A 19,551-nucleotide genomic window follows, 5' to 3' on the forward strand; every position below is an offset into this window, starting at 1 on the left:
AGTAATCGAATCGTAAGTTGCAGTAAATTCCTATCTTTAATTCACATCTTTTAGAATTGGGATCAGTTCTTTTGATCAATATTTAGGGTTTAAATTACTAAGGTTCATCAGAAATCAATATTGATTATCAGGCTTTCTCTTATGGTCTATATTTGTAACTTGATTTCAACCATCAATTTGTTTGAATTTTGATCTATCATCATCATCACCAAGTAAACATGACAAATCCTTTTAGTTTAACTGATACATCTAGTAATTCAAAGCACAATTATCAACAAAATATGAACAGAAAACTACCCATTTCGCCAAATTCCTTAAAGGTTCAACCTTGTTCTAGATCTCAGACTGTCGCGATCGATGTTTTGATCTTAATTGCTGTAATTGGTGCTTGTGGGTTTCTGATATATCCTTATGTTATGTTTATCTGTCAAGGGATTATTGAAATTGTTGGGATTACTAGTTCAATTGTGAAAGATGAAATTTTTCGAGCACCATTAGTTTATGCATCTCTAGCACTTAGTTTGTTCTTTGCAATATTGGCTGCTTGGGTAATAACTAAATGCACCAGTAGGAAATGTGGGAATCCGAATTTTCCCGGCCTTCGTCAAGAAGCAGAATTCGATATCCAAATCAAAACCAAAGATTGTATTAAGCATTCTAATCCTTCTTTAGGGAAAGATGGAGGAGGGAAGGGTAGTCTTTTTGAATTGTCTATTGGTCACCAAAGAGAATTGGAGGCTGAGCTTAAGAAGATAGCGCCACCAAATGGGAGAGCCGTGGTTATGTTTCGAGGGAGATGCGGGTGTTCTATTGGTAGAATGGAAGTTCCTGGCCCGAAGAAGGTTCGGAAGATCAATAAATAAGCTGAATATGATCAGTAGGTGATAGGGAGTAAGTTTTTCATCTCTTAGTTTCAAACTTAGGAACAAAAATAATAATATGCTCCTTTTAAATATGTTGTACTTAAATAAATGAATGACAATATAAACTTGTAATATTACCATTACATGAAATAGAAACAATGTTAATTTCGTAATTGTTTTTATATCTGTTTCTGGTTTGAGCTTTGAAATCTCGATTTAATTTTTCATAGTGGGCAGAATTAGTTCTTCTTTTAGTGTTCTCTTGGTTATATAATGTTTGTGTGTAAAATCACTTCATTTACGGTTAGAAACTGTAAGATACGTACTAGATCTTTTACATTTTAGGTTATGCACTGCATTTTATGGTGGAATAAGGCAAGAGGAATAAGGCAAGAGGTGATCCTCTCTTCCCACTCCTTTTTCTTATGGTGGCCGAAATCATTTGTCATTGTGTGCGTCAGGCAGAAGAAAAACATTGGATACTTGTTTTCAAGTCAAAAGAAAATGGCATCCTAGTAAACCATCTACAGTTTGGGAACGATTCTTCTTCGTGGATGATGATTCAGATCTCGGACCAGCTTAGAAAGCTTAAAGACATTCTTATATGGTTCTAACTGGCCTTAGGAAAAGTTAACTATTCCAAATCGAAAGTGTATTATAGGCCATTTTGAGAGACAGGTCTCAAGGTAGAAATCAGTATCCTTGGATGCAGGATGGAATACCTCCCAACAAATTACTTCGGTCTTCTTTTGGGATGGTGATATAGATGTAAGTTGCTAGGAGAGAATCCGAATACTATATCTCTACTGTTACGATAATACCTTCTTCTATTTGAATCTCTTTCTCGACGTTTCTTTCTTTGGAATGAAGAAAGTTAAGATAAGTTTGTTTAAAATCTAAACACTAGATTATTTCAATCCTTCACCACCAAAGCCTAAAAAGAGGGAATCCACAACCACTCCACACCTTCCTGAAGGAAAAAGGAAACCAACTTCATTTGATTTTCTCTTGAATTCAGTTAGAGAATGAAGAAATTATTAAGTAAAGCAAAAACCCCACCAAATTTTCTTGAAAAGTTTTTTATAGTTGAAGTAAAATTGCATCCATTATTCATGGTGGGGCTACCTAGTGAGAGAGAGTAAAAAAATTACTCATTCACTTGTAATATTTCCTCATTTGAGACTCACAATCAAACTCTATCATTTCCTCTGTTATTTGCTTTCATCAAAGGTTCTCTGTTCCCTTTGAAGTCAAATAAGAAAGAAAAGTTAGATAAAGATGACATGGAGTTGAAAATGTGGAAGAGAATAATAAGAACTTCTTATGAATTTAATTGATGTGAAAATCATTATTTTTTTTTCTGATAGGAGAGAAAACCAAATTTTCTTATGAATTTAAGTTTTGTAAGTGTTTGATAGGGTGTAAGAAAATGTTGGGGTGCTTTTAAAAAGTCATGCTTTTTTTTTTTCTTTTATTCATCTTCTTCATGTTGGATGAATTGAATCCTATACAGAAACCCTAATGTCTCCATTTTAGAGAATAATTACTCAATTCATAAACTTCCCAATTTCAAGAATCAAATTCCTCAATTATCTTTAGAAATAAACTTCAATTATCTTTAGAAATAAATAGAGAATAATTTCTCAATTCATAAACTTCCCAATTTCAAGAATCAAATTCCTCAATTATCTTTAGAAATAAACTTCAATTATCTTTAGAAATAAACTTCCTAATTCATAAACGTCCAAGATTTAGAAATAAATTTCCCAATTTTAAACCCCAATTTCATCTATTTCACAATGTCAAAAATCCTATCTCTACACTAATTTCTGAAATTTCCTAACTTAGAGACCATAATTTCTATATTTTAGAAACACTAATTTCAGAAATTTCATATCTCTCTCATTATAAGAAGCCCTAATTTTATAAGAAGAAGATATCATTTGCACCCACTATTGAAGAACAAGAACAAAAATCGGTTTGTAACTTGTCTCAAATTCTTTGTCTATTTTCATTTCTATTGTATTGCTAAGCAGAAATAAATTTCCAGAAACCCTAATATTTGCCTTCGATATCTGTGTGGTATGAGATTGTTAAAGAAGAAATAAATTACCACCATAATCTCTGTCTTCGATCTCTGTCAATTGGTAGATGGTTGTTGATATGGTGATGGTGACTAGGGTTTCTGAAATTGAAAAAGAGAATAGAGATAGTTTAAGAGATTGAGAGAGATAGTTTAAGAGATTGAGAGAGATAGATCAAAGGGAGAAGAAAGTTTAAATTGATTGAGGAAGAGAGAGAGGATTCACTGATCTTTTAATTGAGAATGATGAAGATTTCAATAGTGTTTAGAGAGAGAAGGGGAAGGGAGACGGGACTTGGAAAGAGGAGAGAGAGCGCGATATCTTAGGGAGAGCGTGAGAATTGCGTTTTCACACTTATTGGGTGGGAAAATATATGGTGCTATTTTTATACCTTTTTTTCTTACGAGAAAACGATTTTCACACTTTTTAAGGTCAATCAAACATTCCAACCCTATTTTCACACGTATCAAACGGACCCTTATTCAATTACACATTTTCTTCAACATTACCCACTACTGTTTTTTGATATTGTGTGAAAGAAAAAAAAATGTTTGAAACTTTTAAGTCAGAAATTCAAATGAAGTTGAATTAGTCTTGGTTTTGAATTAGTTGACAGAATCATATCTGCATCTTTCATTCTATGAAACTCCATTTGATTAATCAATTACAGTTTTAGAACATCAAAATGGGTAATTTCTGAATTTCACTAGTTGGTCTAGTTTAGTTGAATGAAAGGTATTTTTCTTTATTTTTTGTGAAGGTCATAATTTCAAATTAAGAATTTTTAGCTTCTTGTTTCTCTTCCTTAATCTTGGTTTTAATTCTACAAATGTTGATGACAGAGAACTCCAAATTTCTTGTGTTTCCTCATGGATGGAACTCGAAACCAAGTTGATGAGTAAGAAATGTGATCAACTTTTTTTTATCTTGGTTTGAGTAATTTTCATGGGTTATTTATATTGATCATGAATTCTGTTAATCAGAAGCTTGAAGAATTCTCGCGCTCCTCAGATACAAACGGAGGATCAGAAGAAATTTCATGATGAGGTAGAACTTTGTTCAACCCAGTTGTTGATAATTAAAATTTTATTTTCTTTATCGTCTCAATAAAATCGATAATTCTTCTTCAGGTACAGAGAAATTTGCAATTGAGAATTGAAGCTCAAGAAAAATATTTAAATTCAATGCTAAAAAAAGCAGAAAATTCACTTTCAGAGTACAAATCAGATTCAACTAATCGAAGTGGGTCATTAACAGAAACAAAAGATGGTAGAAAAGATGAGAGGTGAAGTGATGCAGGGAGATTTTCATGAGATATTCAGAGTATCTTGGATATCTTAAAATCTAGTTATTTTAGTAGTATAATATTTTTGTTCGTAGTGAATTATTATTTTTAGCAGTTTTATATTTTTAGGAAACTTTTTAGGTTTTAGATTCTAGTATTTTATTTATTTAGAAGCTTTTATTAATTAGAATTTGATTAGGATAAGGGAAGTAGTATTTTATTTATTAGAAACTTTTATTTGAGTTTATTTAGAATAAGGAAACCCTAATCTATATAAAGGGGGTCTAGGAGTTGTTTTATTCAGTCAAATTTATCAATAAAGTTTGGTATTTTAGTAGTAAATCTTATTAATTTCGGTTCCATAAGTCTGTAGACGAAGATCTAAGATTTTTTCTGAGTTTCATAAGTTTTAGACGGAGTTCTAATTATTTTTACGGATTTTTCCGCTGCGTCATGAAGAGTGAAGAAACTCATGAAGATAATACAAGTTTTCTTGTACTTCCATTAATTAGGAGGCCAGTTGTTGAAGTGAACATAGATGGGCAATTGAGGGATTTGGGAGTTGTTAAGAATATTGATTTGAACTGTAAGGATAAGTATGAAACAGATACAGATTCATAGGATATATGTAGCTTTAGGATCTGGGGATGTCAGTATTGGAAGAGAGATTAAGATATTGTCGTATATTTTATAGATATAAATTGAATATGAACTGCATTTAAGATTTCTTAGTAAGAAATAATTTTCTCTTGGTTAAATAAATTGCAAAAACTAGAGCAACATATATATGAAGCTCTCATTTTAGGATTGTTTTTGGCCAAGGAAATGTACTATAACAGATTACTGCCCCCTATCCTACCCCCTCACACATCCAACAAAACCATCACTAAAGTACTTCGAGCTCACAGAATATTCAACTCCTAAATCAAACCTAAACGTAGTGTGTAAATTGTCCCTTTTACAATATGTGGTTAGTTTGTTTTACTTACCGAAATTTTATTTAATCCTGATCTAATCCGAACAAATCTTGACATCTAACAGGGCGCACATCAGATGTTGATCTTTGCCATACATGTTGTTGGAAGCGTAATAAAACTTTTGCAACTAATATTTTATCGTAATTTTTCTTGATTATTTTGAAATTTCCCCACCACCCCTCGAGACTTATGATGAAAATGTTATACCGTCCTTTTATTTGTTCTTATTCAGACCGTTAATCATTAATGGACAGTTCAAATATAGAGGTGGTACAACAATTCCATCACAAATTAGGTGGAGTAGAGCATTTTACAAAAATCAAAGACATTTAATGAAGTATTGATAAATTAAGCTTTCAAAAAGCACACAATCACGAGTCACCTCAAATGTCAAAATTTGTCCCTCATTGTTACAAAGCAAAAGAAGAGCATTTTTTTTGGTTAGCAAAGGAGCTTTGAAGGTGTTTAATTGGGGAAATGAAGATTGTCCATGAACATAAAGATCAGGGCTGAAATAGAAAGCAAGAAACATAAAGGAAGAAAATAGGAATAGAGAAAAAAAGACAAAACAACACTATTGGAATGTTTTTGTTTGATTGTTTAGTCAATGCAAAGAAAACTGAGAAACGGGTCATCACGACCTTTCTTCTTCCTTAGGAAGCCACGCGGGAAACTGGTCGTACTTTGACGAGCCAATCTAGAAATAACGTTTCACATTTCATAAGTCTATCTCTGTTAAAACGGAAGGATATCCATATTATACACAATATTATATAATATTAGTAGTATCTCTTTCAAATTAGAGAAATTCTAAATTTATTCATTAACTTAGAGCATCTCCAATGCAAAACTAAAAAAAATCTCTATTCATCCTATGTGTCAAGTTCCTTTTGAAATTCTCACTCCTAGGTGGCGTTAATAGAGATCTTCAAATTTTTTTTTGTCTCCAATGCAAACTCTAAACTTATCTTATTTACTTATGTGACATAGTTATTTTTGCAAATAAATAATAAGTTAGTTTAGAAAATACAGAGGACTCGATTTCTATTAGTTGAAAATCAAATATGGATGAGTTGGACAATTAGAGATATCTCAAGAGGACACTCTATTTCTAGAGTGTCCTCTTGAGATATCTCTATTCCACCCTCGACACGTCATGTTAGAGATCCAAATAGAGTGTTGCATTGGAGAGGATTTTTAAGAAAAAACTCTAAAAATCCTAGGTGGCACTCGGAGTTTCTGAGATTGAGTGTTGCATTGGAGATGCTCTAAACAAACTCTTCTCAGTCATTTAAAATAAAGATAGTTCAAATTCTGTAAACTACGCAAACAACAAGATTACGTTTGTAAATTTCTTTTGAGGTCACGACTTTGGTGCATCTAAGCAAGTCCCCCAACATCTATGATTTTGGGTAGACAAATATTGAATGCCGCGTTCCCTACCATCACTTATTTTCACGTCTTCAGGAATCACCGACAGACTGTATGTGTTACTTGTAGAATTTGAAATAAAAATACAAAAATAACAAACATAGATTGTATGTGTTACGTGTAGAATTTGAAAACAAAAATCAGTTTGGATATTGCAAACCGTATAATAGATACTATTTAGAGAAACAGAAATTCATAATTTTCTACATAAACTATTTCTATAGACTATATTTCACATTGACATGTCAAGAAAACACTTCAAAGTACAACCTTTCCTATTATTGATTCCAAGCTACGTCAATTCCATCAACTTCACCAAATGCCTTAAATCTATACAAAAATCACCATAACTATTAAAATCCATAACAAACACAAAATCTCCACACATAAAAACTACAAAAAAACATAATATTAACTACATATACATCGCTTTGAAAGTGCATCGTCCACGTATCTCTTTATACAACAAATAACAATCAGAAAAGGACAAACCAATCGGTATTTGCTGGGTTATAATATGAGAGAAATAAATGTGTACCTGCAAGAGAGAATAGTGTCAGAAAAATAGGTAAATTTGTATTTTTATATCGAAATATCTGAGAGACAAATAAATACCTTGAAGAGACAGATATCACTGGAAGAAATTGAGATGATTTGTTAGCTCATTGTAATTTATAATGGTGAAGAGGAAGCAGAAGAGGGGAGTTACAATTTAGTAATGATGGAGAATAAAAGCATAAACTAAAAGTTAGAGTGAAAATAAGGAGTATATATGAGAGGTTTTACTTCATTTTTAATGGGCTATATTTATTATAATAAATTATATTAATGATGAAGAGGAAGAAGAGGGACAGTTACAATTTAGTAATGAGAAAAATAAAAACAGAATTAAAAATTAGAGAGAAAAAGAGGAGTAGATGCGAGAGGTTTTATTTCTATCATGTTTTATAATATGAAAATCATGGAACCTTTTGGTATTTCTGAGTGTATAGGGTATAAATCACCATTAACTCTAAATATCTAAAGGCTGGGCATCACCATTATCCATATGTTTGACCCAATTTCTCATAATCCAAAAATCATGGAACGTTTTGGTATTTCTGAGTATAAAGGGTATATTAAATCATCATTAACTCTAAATATCATAGAACTTTTTTGAACTTTTTTGTTTTTTAGAGAGAGTAGAAGTTATATAAAATTTTTAATGACATTTACTATATATAATGACCATTTAGTAGATGACATTTAAAGGTAGTTGTATGAGTGGTTTGTGAGGGTAAGATAGGTTAGGGTTGAGATTTGAAGATAGTGAACCAGATGGTCATGATTTAGAGATATATAAAACGGATAACCGTGATAATGGGTGGGTGAACAAATTATGTTTTTGATAGGGAGGTAAGAGATCTAACCGTCAAGATTTATTGTCAAACTGAACAAATGACCAGATTTGTCTTTTGGCTTGTCTCAGTCAGCAAAAAACTTTGCGTTTTATATAATAGACTAGGTATAGCCCGTGCCTCCGGCACGGAGAAAATCAATTTAAATACATATAAGAAGATTTAACGATACATTGTACATTGTTTCTTTCATTAATTCTCTAACAGAATTTGGAAACTTAATCATGTGATGCAATTTTACATGGAAGTAGACATTGGAATTCTTGGCAATGTTACTAAGCAATCCTAAGAAAAAAAGATGGGTATCTTCAACTTCACCACTATTATCACCATCACCTGTCACCACCACCATCTTTTCTTCCATCTCTTTTTCTATTACGCATCTGTCCTTATCTTCGCCAGGACTCTCCTCTTTGTCTCTTTCTCCTCACCACAACTCTCCTCTTTGCTACAGACACAAGTAGACAGACGCGTGGCCTCTTCTAAGTCGAAGTAGGTACATTCGGTCTCGTATAGTTGATTTCGTGCTTTCTGCAAATTTCGACAAAAAGGGCATTCTCAGAGAGGAATCTATATCCAGGATGAATCATAGTTGCATATAACAACAACCTAAGTCACTAAAACTCATTTAGTGGTAGTGGATAATAAATCTGATTCTAATATTCAACCCAAGATCATACATAACTAATCAAACAGAAAGTCAAAAAAGAACTTATTAATCCTCAAAAGTGGGAGGATCTTACAATCTTGATCTCAAAATACAAACATTCAATTCAAAATCCAAGAAAAATGAGGAAGAACTTGGTAGCTCTATGACCCCCAAAATTTGTTTCAAATAGAGATGAGAGATAGAGAGAGAAATCGAGAGAAAGTTTGTAATGTTATCTTAGTGATGAGACAGAAGAGTGTTGGTGAACTGAAGGAGCCAAAATCAGTACATCCAAAGCAATTAGGAAGGAAATGTAATGAAGAGAAATTATATAAACATATACCTTGTAAATTTCCCAAGGCTTATGATCTGAAGCATATCGAGCTCTAAGTCCACCCATCACTGGGACCAGAGCAACATACTCGTTTCCCTATCCCATAGGCTATTATACCAGTTGTTAAATGTGTATCAGGATGTAATGCATTTTCAACCTGTACATTCCATGAAATTGACATGGAAGGTTAGAAATTATATGAAGAACAAAATTGAATATGAAATTGAAAACAAAATTATAGAAAACCAAAACTCAAAGTACTGTGTTAATCGAACCTTGCATTCCATGAAATTGACATGGGTGAAGGAAATCGATCTCCTTCATTATTAACAACTGACCAAAAATGTTTGGTATGGAAATTAGATCGGACATACCTTGAAAATTGAAGAATAGAGAGGGCAATGAAGAGAGTAACGGTAGGAAGGAAGAGAGAGAGAGAGCAATGAAGTGGGTAACCGTGGGAAGGAAGACAGAGGGAGAGCAATGAAGAGGGTAACGGTGATAGAGAGTGAGAGAGAGGAACATACGCTTAGGACATAATGACCGAGTTAAAAAGATAATTAATGGGGGAGGTGAGATTGGGTATTACTCACTTTCTTCATGGGTCAATAAATTTGTAAATTTCAGGGTGGGTAATAGATCAAAAGGCGAGTATTTTCTGAAAATCACAACGGAAAAGGCGAGTATTTTATGAAAATCACAACGGACGATCGGATTTATGTTTCGGTTTGTCCCAGTCAGCAAAAAAGTTTGTGTTTTATATAATAGACTAAGTATAACACGTGCCTCTGGCACGGACGTTTCTTCTAAACAGTATATATGTTATAAGGTTGTTGACCACCTAATATCAAAATGCATGACCTTCTTTCTACAAAAATATATCTTTTCTTATCACAACTATTTAATCCCCTTTTAACAGATATGAATCGAACCAAATGTTTGAGAAAGTAAATCTCTAAAAGAAAATTGCAAAGTAAAAACATATTAAGATTTACTGAAATAACTTTGGAGAAACAAATTAATTTCTAAGCTCAGTAGTTCTGTCGTTATCATACATGTTAGATCTTTCCTTTAACACAAACTAAATATTTTTGAATGCAAATCTAGGAAAAATATTTGTAAACTACAATTATTATAACTGCAATGAACCTAGACCATACCAAACCAAATTCATTACAAATTCACAGAGAAACAAATATGACAATGATGAAATGAATCACTTTATCAAAAGATCACTGAAACTAACCATATTATTAATCTCAAAATTATTAAAATAAACTTACAATTTCAGACCCATTACATTGAATCGAGGTGGAGGCTTGTCCCCTGAAGTTCACAAAACCATCCAACCATCCAGATTGAACAATTGTTTACTTTCGGCCCAGTTGTTAAAACTTGGAGTTCGTACTTGACTATTTATATGAGCAATTGTTTCTCCTTGCACAACAACATTTAGAGGCTATTGGGCAAATAAAAGAACAATTTTATAATCGATTAGGTTGATTTCTAGAGATATAAATTATAATTTTTTGATATTTCTAATCGAACATCATCCACAATAATTTCAATCCACACTTGATGAATAAAAGACCATGAAAATGAAAAGCATAATCGAAACCAGAACATTGCATTCCTGTTTTCATACACTTCCGAGAAGATCAAAACATTTATTTTTCTTTAATAAAACTTAAACACTCTCAAAACAAAAATTAAAATCACATAACAGAATATGAACAATTTCATTGCCACATACCTACAAAAAAGAGAAATTCAAAATGAAACGAAAACAGACATTTCATGACAATAAATTACAATTCATTGAAACCAAGCGTATAGAATAAGAACAATTTCATTACTAATGGATGAAAATTTTTGAAGGCGAAATGTTGGAGAACGGAGAAGAGATGTAACGGTTGATTTCGTCGCAACTTAAGTTCCACATACCGAAAACCTTTTTTCAAAACTCTTTCTGGTTAATTAGCATTAGAATTACCACCTTGACAATAAAATACCCCTTCATTTTTTGCAAAACGGACACTCTCTTTGAGCATTTTATGCGTTCCACCACACCACACCCTCTTGAGAATTTTCGCCTTCAATTTTGAACCGCAAAACCATTATAGATCAAGAACTTCCCTATTTGGTTAACATAAAGCGACAATGGAACCTCATGTGAAGTAGAAGTAGAGATGGAGAGATCCCCCCAGTATTTGCATCTTTGTGAACCGTGCATCGAGCACAGTGAACTAAATCATACACAATATCTGAAAAGATAAGCTTTTGTGTTTTAATAATTGAAAACGTAGCAAGAATTACCATATGAATGAAAAATTATATAGGAGCTTCATGTTCATCCTTTGAAGAAATTGATTATCTAATAAATGTCTACCAAATCTCTATATCCAAAACAGAAAAACGATTCGTTCATTTTGTCAGGTAATCTAATATAACAACTAAGAGGAGTCTTCTGACCTGAAGAGCATCTACTACAAATCCTGAAAGACCTATTCCCTACTTACGACGGGGATTCCAAATTGAAAAGTTGATGAAAACCAAATTTAAATGGAAAAAAGTCATACCTGAAAAGATGGGTGGAGTCAATGGCTCATCTTTTTCCTGTTGTGAAGAAACCTGTGTTACAAAAAAAATAAAATTTTTTTCAAATGGATTAAATCGTACGCTAGCACAAAAATTCAAATGGATAGAGACGTGTTTGCTGAAGATAAAAAGAGAGACTAACGAGAGGATTAATGAGGGTAACTAAAAAACTGAAGATAGAGAAAGGGAAAGGTGGATTTTGGGAGATGGAGAGAGATGAAGGAGTTATAAACTTATAATCTAACAACATGATTTTGGGGAGTTATAACCCACCATTTATTGGTAATGAATCACCATTGTGATTAGCACTAAAAATAGAGAAAGGTGAAATGTACGTATGGATTTAGGGGGAGATGGAGAGAGATGCGATGCGAATCTAGTCCAACATAATTAGTAATTCATTACCAATAAACCACCACTTATTCACATCAATAACATTTTCATGCGCAATAATCACCATTTAAAGGTTGATTATTGCTTAGTAACTCCAAGTTTGATCAAGAGGCTAGTAGATGGATCTAAAGGTTGATATTAGTGTTGATCTAGGACGGATGGTTAGATTTATCTCCAATGTTAGTCAGCACTTTTCAACCTATTTTATTATATAGACTAGGTATTAACCCGTGCCTTCGGCACAGGCGCTTTCGTTAAGCATTATATACGATATAAAATTATTGACCGCATATTATCAAAAGAGCTCCAGTCTGCAAAAATTGACGTTTTGTTATCACAATTATCAGAATCGAACCAAAGTTCATGAATATTGAAATTGACTAAATCTTATATTTGACTGCAATTATTTTACAGTTTGCAAAAATAATGTGTAAATTTCAACAAAGAGAGCAATCCTATTGAAAAACAAAGTATTAGTAAAGAACATCATATTGCAACAAAAAGCTTTCGGAAACTTGCTACACAAAAATAGCTTTGAACGAAACACTGCTTCAACGCTTGCTGAAACATGACCACCATATCTAGAGTTGGTCCACGATAGTGATTATCTAGCGTCCAAAGATAAGCAATATCCAGCTGGGGCACCATATTGGCCTTCTTATCTGTTTCCCTTGACCTAATATACTGTAGAAGATATTAAAAATTTAATATTAAATACATTACAAACCAAGAACATGTTATGGAATTTTAAGCACCAACTAACATGGCACTGTGTTCAATCTCCTAAAATTACTAAACAGCCAAAATATTCAATGCATCTAGAAAACTAACTCAAAAAGGAAGAATCAAAAGTGTAAGCGTAGTTACAGAATGTCCCAATATTGATTGACTAATCAAAACGCCCTTAACAGAACCGGGTGCATCAAAACTTGGTAAAGTCTGGATTAGATATCCAGCCTACGCATGTGCAGGAAACAATAAGTAGAATTAAAGAGAAGAACTTACGGATAAGTTGAAATCCCACGCAAATTATGGAAACTGAAAAGATGAATACCTCCTCTGAAAGTTCAAATGGTACTGTGTTAGTGCCTCTATCTCCTGTATAATTCAAAACTGGAATATCAAATTGCTTCAGGCCTCTAACCAAAATGAAATCACTAACAGGATTACATAAAGATTTAAAATACTATGTCTTGGGAGTTTCCAACTTTAGTTGGTCTTCCTGTGACATCACCATTAAAAGTGGACTCCATGGCTCTGAAAGTATGTGGTTTTGAGATGTTATGGCTTGAATTTATGAGATATTGAAGTATCTATCATCATTGAACAGCCTATTAAAAGAAACAAAAGAAGACTGTAAGAGTTAATCATCATTGATTATATCTTAGGGAAGTTGAACAACTTTTGTGAGTGAATGCAGGTAGGTATAATGCAGTTGACTTCTAGCTCATAAAGCTGCCACAAAATTTTGATATCTCTCAACTTTGCGAAAGAAAATTTATTACTTTCTCCAGGCTATCCACTGGTAATGTGTGTCAGTATTATGCATTTTGGATATTTAGATTATGAGTTCCAGAAGATCCATGGTCGTGAGGAACAATTTTATGTATCCTAGAATGCCTAACTGTTACATGAACCTGTACATACATGATTCACAAAGACAAAGTAAATTAGCCATCATTACAGAAATTATGCAGCGAAAAATGCTATACTAATGAACACGACAGAGCCTGGACCAATGTTTCTCCCATCAAGAGTTATTCTAATAGTTTGGGCCTGTAAATATACAAAGTCACAGACAGAGAAACAACCTAAAACAGATTTATGCGAACCTGCCTAAGGCGTCATATGGTGATGACTCAGATTAACTTGGCCATGCAATTACGAACATGAGGGTGAGTTGTAATGCTTGTCCAACAACATGCATAAGCATAGCATTTTAAATGAATTCATTTGACATGGAAATTATTTTAAAAAAGATTGATGTGAAGATGACTTACAAACACAAATCAAACATGAGAAGACAAAACACAACAAAATACTGACCTTGCCTGCTTACTCCCCATTTTAGAGATAATCTGAGGTGGGAATTCCGTGATCAATGGCAACAACTATGAGATTATCCCCAGTAACTTGACTGAAAATCTGTTTATGAAATAAATTAAGCAATGAGGGTGTACGGAAGGCTATAGGTGTTCGGGCGCCGAGCAAACATATATTGCTTTATAAAAAGGTTAGAATCTACGCAGAGTTGGAGTTCAACTTGAGGTCCTTAAAGGCCTTGCAGGATCATGTTGCCTTTGTTCTTTTCGATCGAATAATTTTGATCCGTAAAATAAACCAAATGCATCATCGGTTTACATCCACTCTACACTGTGAAAAGGAGAAGGCAAATAAGTGAGTTTTTCATCCTAAAGAACTGTACCTGAAAAGTCTTATCGCCAAACCGGACGAAATTTTTTTATTGCCGAACTACATGAAAAGTTGCTATCGACTAACTAAATGAAAAATTCTCATTTTGGCTGACGAGGGTGGGAAACTAAGTTGCATGGACTCACAAAATGGGTAATAAGCCATCAGCAATGGAGCATGTGAACTCTAGAATTCAAAACACCAACAATACTAAAACTTAAACTTTGAAGTGTGAGAGACATTTTATCAAATACTTTGAGAGCATATGAACTCTATACAGCCAATTTCTATCAACTCACATAGATGGTTCCAAGTTCCAACAACATGGATGTGAACTATATACAACCAAATACTAATTTCTATCAACTCACATAGATAGTTCCAAGTTCCAACAACATAGAAACAAAATTTTATCATCTATATAATAATATAGAACCAGTATTTGGTTACAAAGTTTGAGACATTTAATCCTATATGAAATATATGCAACTAAATACTAATTTGTATCATGAAACAGAAGTACGATAAATTAGATTTTAAATTGTTTGAGACATTTTATCAAACACTTTGTGAGCGTATGAAGTCTATGCAACTAAATACCAATATATATCAACTCACATAGATGATTCCAAAAATGATCGAAACAGATTTTTATCATCTAAAACAAAAGTAACATATGATTTCCATGCAACTAAATACTAATTCTCACATAGATGAACACATATGTTTGATTTCAATTAAATAGATTAATAGATGAATAGATAGGCTTTAGTAACAAATATCCATACTCAAGTGGAAGTGAACAGATAGGCTTTATTAACAAATATATAGTGAACCAACGGTATCATTTTATTAAGTGGGTAAGAATTATATCACATGATGCGAAGACGACTTATATTTGTCTATGAGACATTTAATCAAACACTTAGTCAGCATATAAACACAGTCAATACTAACCAAGAGCAGTAAAAATAGATGAACCAATATGATCTCATTTTGATTTCAGTAAACACAATCAATACTAACCGATATGATCTCATTTTGATTTCAGAAAACACAATCAATACTAACCAATAGCAGTAAAAAAATAGATGACTTAAACCTTAAACACAAGAACAGTAAAATCAAAGAAATGAATGACAAAGGAAAAAAAATAGATGTGAAGACGACAAACGAAAAAAAACTACTAACCTTGGCGGCAACGAAGCAAAAAATTTCTCTGACAAAGGGAAGCAAAAAATTTCTCAACATGAGAAGCCATGGTTTTAATAGAGCAAAGAAATGAACGAAAGAGATGCATCTGTCCAGTGAGAAAGAGATGTGTCTGTCCAGTAAGAAAGAGATGTGTCCGTCCAGCGAACAACTCACACGTGGGTAAATCCAATGGTTGCTGATGGTGGTGATGTGAGACGGACGGCCAGATTTATCCAGGTGTTTGTCCCAGTCAGCACACATCCACCTATTTTATTATATAGACTAGGTATAACCCGTGCCTCCGGCACGGACCTCTTAATGTTATTAAAATTAATGCCCATTGCTTAGCCAAAATATAATTTCTTATCAAAGAGTAAATCTTCAAAAACAAATAATAGAATACAAACGACTTAGAAATAATAATCTTTAATGTTTAATAGTAATATTAACATAACAATAATCCAATAGATGGATGATGATCCAAAGCTGTAGTCAATTAATTATGAATCACATTTCTTTTTCTCATTCTTCAAAAGCAAAGACCAACAGACATTGATCAATTGACAATGCAGAAACTACTTCCCCTACTATCAACGTCTAGGTTAGGATCAGCCTCTAGGTCCTCCATATCATCCTCAAAGTCCAATTCCGTCAAATACTCGTTGAGCCCACATGTTACAGCCGCATGTACAATCACCTCCGCTATGATGTGCATGATTTCATCGATACTCTGCATAGGTTGTTGGTCTGGTTCTTCAAATTGATTGTTCTCATCCATTAGATATGCTGGAAGGTTCTTTAGAAACCATTCATGGTTTCGGATCTCGGACATGTGTATCCTCCGTAACTGAAATAGTAAAAAGGTCCGAGATTAATATCAGAACCATGGATAGTGAACTGTAAAATAAACGATAAAACTCAGTTTACATATATTTTCGCCTGCAAACCACGTACCAGAAAAAGAAAAGAAAAAAATGGGCAAATGACGGACTACAAACACAAAACAATTATTTTGAAAAGGTGTTCTTTATCTCCTAAGAGGGCTGCCAATAAAAATCGTGAGCAAATCTGGCCTATAGTTCTTCCGACCTCAAAATACCAGCAACTACACTAAAAATTAGACACTCCTAGATAAAGCAAATCACTAATCGCTGAAGGTGCCAACAAAAATCACCGAGATGAGATGGCGACACTCGGGAGTAATACCATCAGGAATTGAATACTGAACACTCAAAATTCGCTGCATGAAACAAAAGATTCGAGAGCTAAATTGACCTATATCTGTGGCAAGAACATAATTCAACTAATTCCACTGACCAGATCAACGCAGTTTTAGACGATTCATGTAATGTCTCCGAGTCAATTTTGTATCCTCTTCGATCTATTGGAGCACCATTGCCGAAAGTCAATGCACTATTGAGCCGAACAATTACCAAGTGGTAACCTTGTAAGACCAAGAAGTTGATTTATCTTGCCATCATATTCCTTCTTAAGCAATACTTCTGGAGCATATATATGCAAGGGTTCCCAAAGTTGACTTTGGATGTGAGTGCAATACTAATGACTGATACAAGCAGCCAAGTCAAGATGTAAGGCATGTCATGTGGTTCACCAATGTTTTCACAAAGACGGAGCTAACATAAGTAGTCTTGCTTACATTAAAAATTTTGTGAAACCACAGTTGCTTGTGAACCTAATACACCATCATGATAACTACTAAAAAGACAACACGTACCTTGGAGTACCCAAAGTCACATATCTTCAGCCTTGGAGCTGGGATGCCATCCAATAGGGTGTTTTCTAACTTAAGATAATGATGACATACTTGCTTCATGAAGTAACAATGTAACGTAACAGAAACATGACAAATCGATTTCAGCTATGCTAAGTTGTGTAATTTATGAATTACCAGTATATGATATGTTTCCATTGTTACTGTCGCAGCTTTAGGACGACGACGTCTTGAACCTGGTATAGAGAGAAAAACCCATTTTATAGAGAGAAAAACCCACCATTTGTAGTTGGAAGCTTAGCTTTAGAATAATGTGTCAACCCTCATTCTTATAAAACTCAAGCTGAACAAATCAATGGAGAGGTTGTCCTATTTTGCAGCGACTTTATTAACCTTTGGTTCCATAAACACATTAAATCGCCTGTAATACACAGAGATGGCAAAATCAATGTTCGTTCCCCACGAAAAATCTCATAACAAATGGAATCAATGAAGGGGCGTGGAATGAAAGCTGAACTAATTGAGGCCATATCATCACAGACCATTACTTACATAATTTAACTAAAAGTCACTCACATATATCAATTAAATGTAAAACAACGATATGACTATAACTTTGTTAGATAGATATTGGAGACCGAATAATATGCATGGCACTTTACCCAAAACCTCATATAACGAAACAATCTAATCATATTGTTGAAGTTCTAGGCGAGAAGGGTAGCCCCGTTTTCATTGTATTTCAGTTAAGAGATGTCATCCGACCATGTGATTAGTTTTTTGAAGGAAACATCATCTATGAAGCAATAAGTGATTAAGTTCACATTCTTCAAGTTTCTTTTTATTAAGTCGATGAGTCGTTCAAATTATTTCTTGACAAATCATAATCAAATTTAAATCAGGAACTAATAGGCAAGAAAATCAAAGTAAATACAAGAAAAGCTAGGAAAGTGGAATTGTAACCTTCAATTAGGGTTTTCTTACCTAACTAAGTCGATGAGTCCCTGAAATCATTTCCTGAAACAACCAAAGCAATCAAAATTTATACAAAAAATGCTAATAAAATGAAACTGTAACCCTTCATTGGAGTTTTCTTACCTGATTAAGTCGATGGATCCTTCAAATTATTTCCTGAAAACCATAAATCAAATTTGAATCAGGGATCAATAAGAAAGAGAATCAAAAGTAAATATAAGAAAAGCTAGGGAAATAAAACTATAACATTTGATTAGGGTTTTTTACCTGTTCAGATCAATTTTCACATTACAAATCTGGACGCAGGGGAGTTGTTTCTCTCCCTCTCGAAATTCGTTTTATAAAACTTAAACGCTATGCAAGGGGGTTACATAGTGAGAAGTCGGAGGATTGAAAATACTCCAAAATCTATCCGAACGGAAAAAAAAACTGACCAGATGAGGGAGAAGTACGTTGCAAATCATAAATTGCTTACCTATTGATTAGTAATTTCAGTTACAAATTTGCTCCATTGTTTAGAGAGAGATATAGACAGGAAGGGAAGAAGTAGGTTGGAGTGAAACTAAAACCGCAAAACCTTACTATCAAGGTATTAATGGTGGGACCGGACACCCATACATTTCAGCAGATGATGAAGCGGGTGAAAGGTTTTTCTTCTCTGAGGGCCCAGATTACAGATTAAGGTGCTGTTTGTTTTTTAATTTTTTCAGATCTGAAATCTGAATTGGAATCCAATTCAGATTTCAGATGTTTGTTTCTGAATTTAAAAAAATCTGAAAATTTAGCTGAATTGGGGCTAGGTCTGAATTGGCTGAAAAAAAGGCCCAATATTTCAGACTTCAAATCAAGTCTGAAAAGTAGGTCAAATGGCTGAAATGCGATAAATGACGTTTCTGCCCTTGCATATTAGACACTTTTGTCCGGCCCTAACTATGAACAACACCGGCAACACCACCACCGGCAACACCACCACCGGCAACACCACCACCGGCAACACCACCACAGGCATCACCCATCAACACCACCACAGGCATCACCCATCAACACCACCACCGGCATCACCCATCAACACCACCACCGGCAAAACCCCTTTCAAAACCACCCCTGTAACAACCACAAACCACCGGTAAAACCACCTATATAACCACCACAAACCATCGGTAAAACAACCACAAACTACCTGTAAAACCACCACAAACCACCAGCAAGACCACCACAAACCAGACC

The 19,551-nt window shown here is 33.7% G+C and overlaps 1 protein-coding gene and 3 long non-coding RNA genes across 6 annotated transcripts; 2 read left to right on the forward strand and 2 right to left on the reverse strand.

Annotated features, from left to right (window-relative positions):
* Positions 1 to 218: 218 nt before the first annotated feature.
* On the forward strand, positions 219 to 863 carry LOC147566577 (uncharacterized protein At5g19025-like). Its single transcript, XM_086668497.1, has one exon. The coding sequence runs from the start codon at positions 219 to 221 to the stop codon at positions 861 to 863; it is 645 nt and encodes a 214-aa protein (XP_086524623.1).
* A 2,734-nt stretch (positions 864 to 3,597) lies between these two features.
* On the forward strand, positions 3,598 to 3,997 carry LOC147566578 (uncharacterized). Its single transcript, XR_015237452.1, has 3 exons — positions 3,598 to 3,682; positions 3,790 to 3,845; positions 3,931 to 3,997. It is a non-coding gene; the product is annotated as an uncharacterized LOC147566578 (long non-coding RNA).
* Positions 3,998 to 12,381: 8,384 nt separating this feature from the next.
* LOC147566579 (uncharacterized) lies at positions 12,382 to 15,741 on the reverse strand. The gene is made up of 3 exons (XR_015230505.1): positions 14,058 to 15,741; positions 13,017 to 13,342; positions 12,382 to 12,695 (listed from the first exon to the last, which is right to left on the reverse strand). It is a non-coding gene; the product is annotated as an uncharacterized LOC147566579 (long non-coding RNA).
* A 286-nt stretch (positions 15,742 to 16,027) lies between these two features.
* Positions 16,028 to 18,808, reverse strand: LOC147566580 (uncharacterized). 3 transcript variants are annotated; one of them, XR_015230506.1, is made up of 6 exons: positions 18,592 to 18,808; positions 18,448 to 18,480; positions 18,334 to 18,353; positions 17,671 to 17,770; positions 17,527 to 17,585; positions 16,028 to 16,464 (listed from the first exon to the last, which is right to left on the reverse strand). It is a non-coding gene; the product is annotated as an uncharacterized LOC147566580 (long non-coding RNA). The 3 variants fall into 3 exon arrangements; XR_015230508.1 differs by lacking the exon at positions 18,334 to 18,353; XR_015230507.1 differs by lacking the exon at positions 17,527 to 17,585 and having other exon boundaries at positions 17,630 to 17,770.
* Between the last annotated feature and the right edge of the window lie 743 nt (positions 18,809 to 19,551).

Source organism: Eschscholzia californica, unplaced genomic scaffold, assembly GCF_041429995.1.
Source record: "Eschscholzia californica isolate CP2 unplaced genomic scaffold, dmEscCali1.0.p SCAF_1, whole genome shotgun sequence".
In the NCBI taxonomy this organism is placed as follows: Eukaryota; Viridiplantae; Streptophyta; class Magnoliopsida; order Ranunculales; family Papaveraceae; genus Eschscholzia; species Eschscholzia californica.

What these genes read in the sequence shown, in the direction of transcription:
- LOC147566577 (XM_086668497.1), top strand. Translation starts at nt 219, where the DNA reads ATGACAAATCCTTTTAGTTTAACTGATACATCTAGTAATTCAAAGCAC.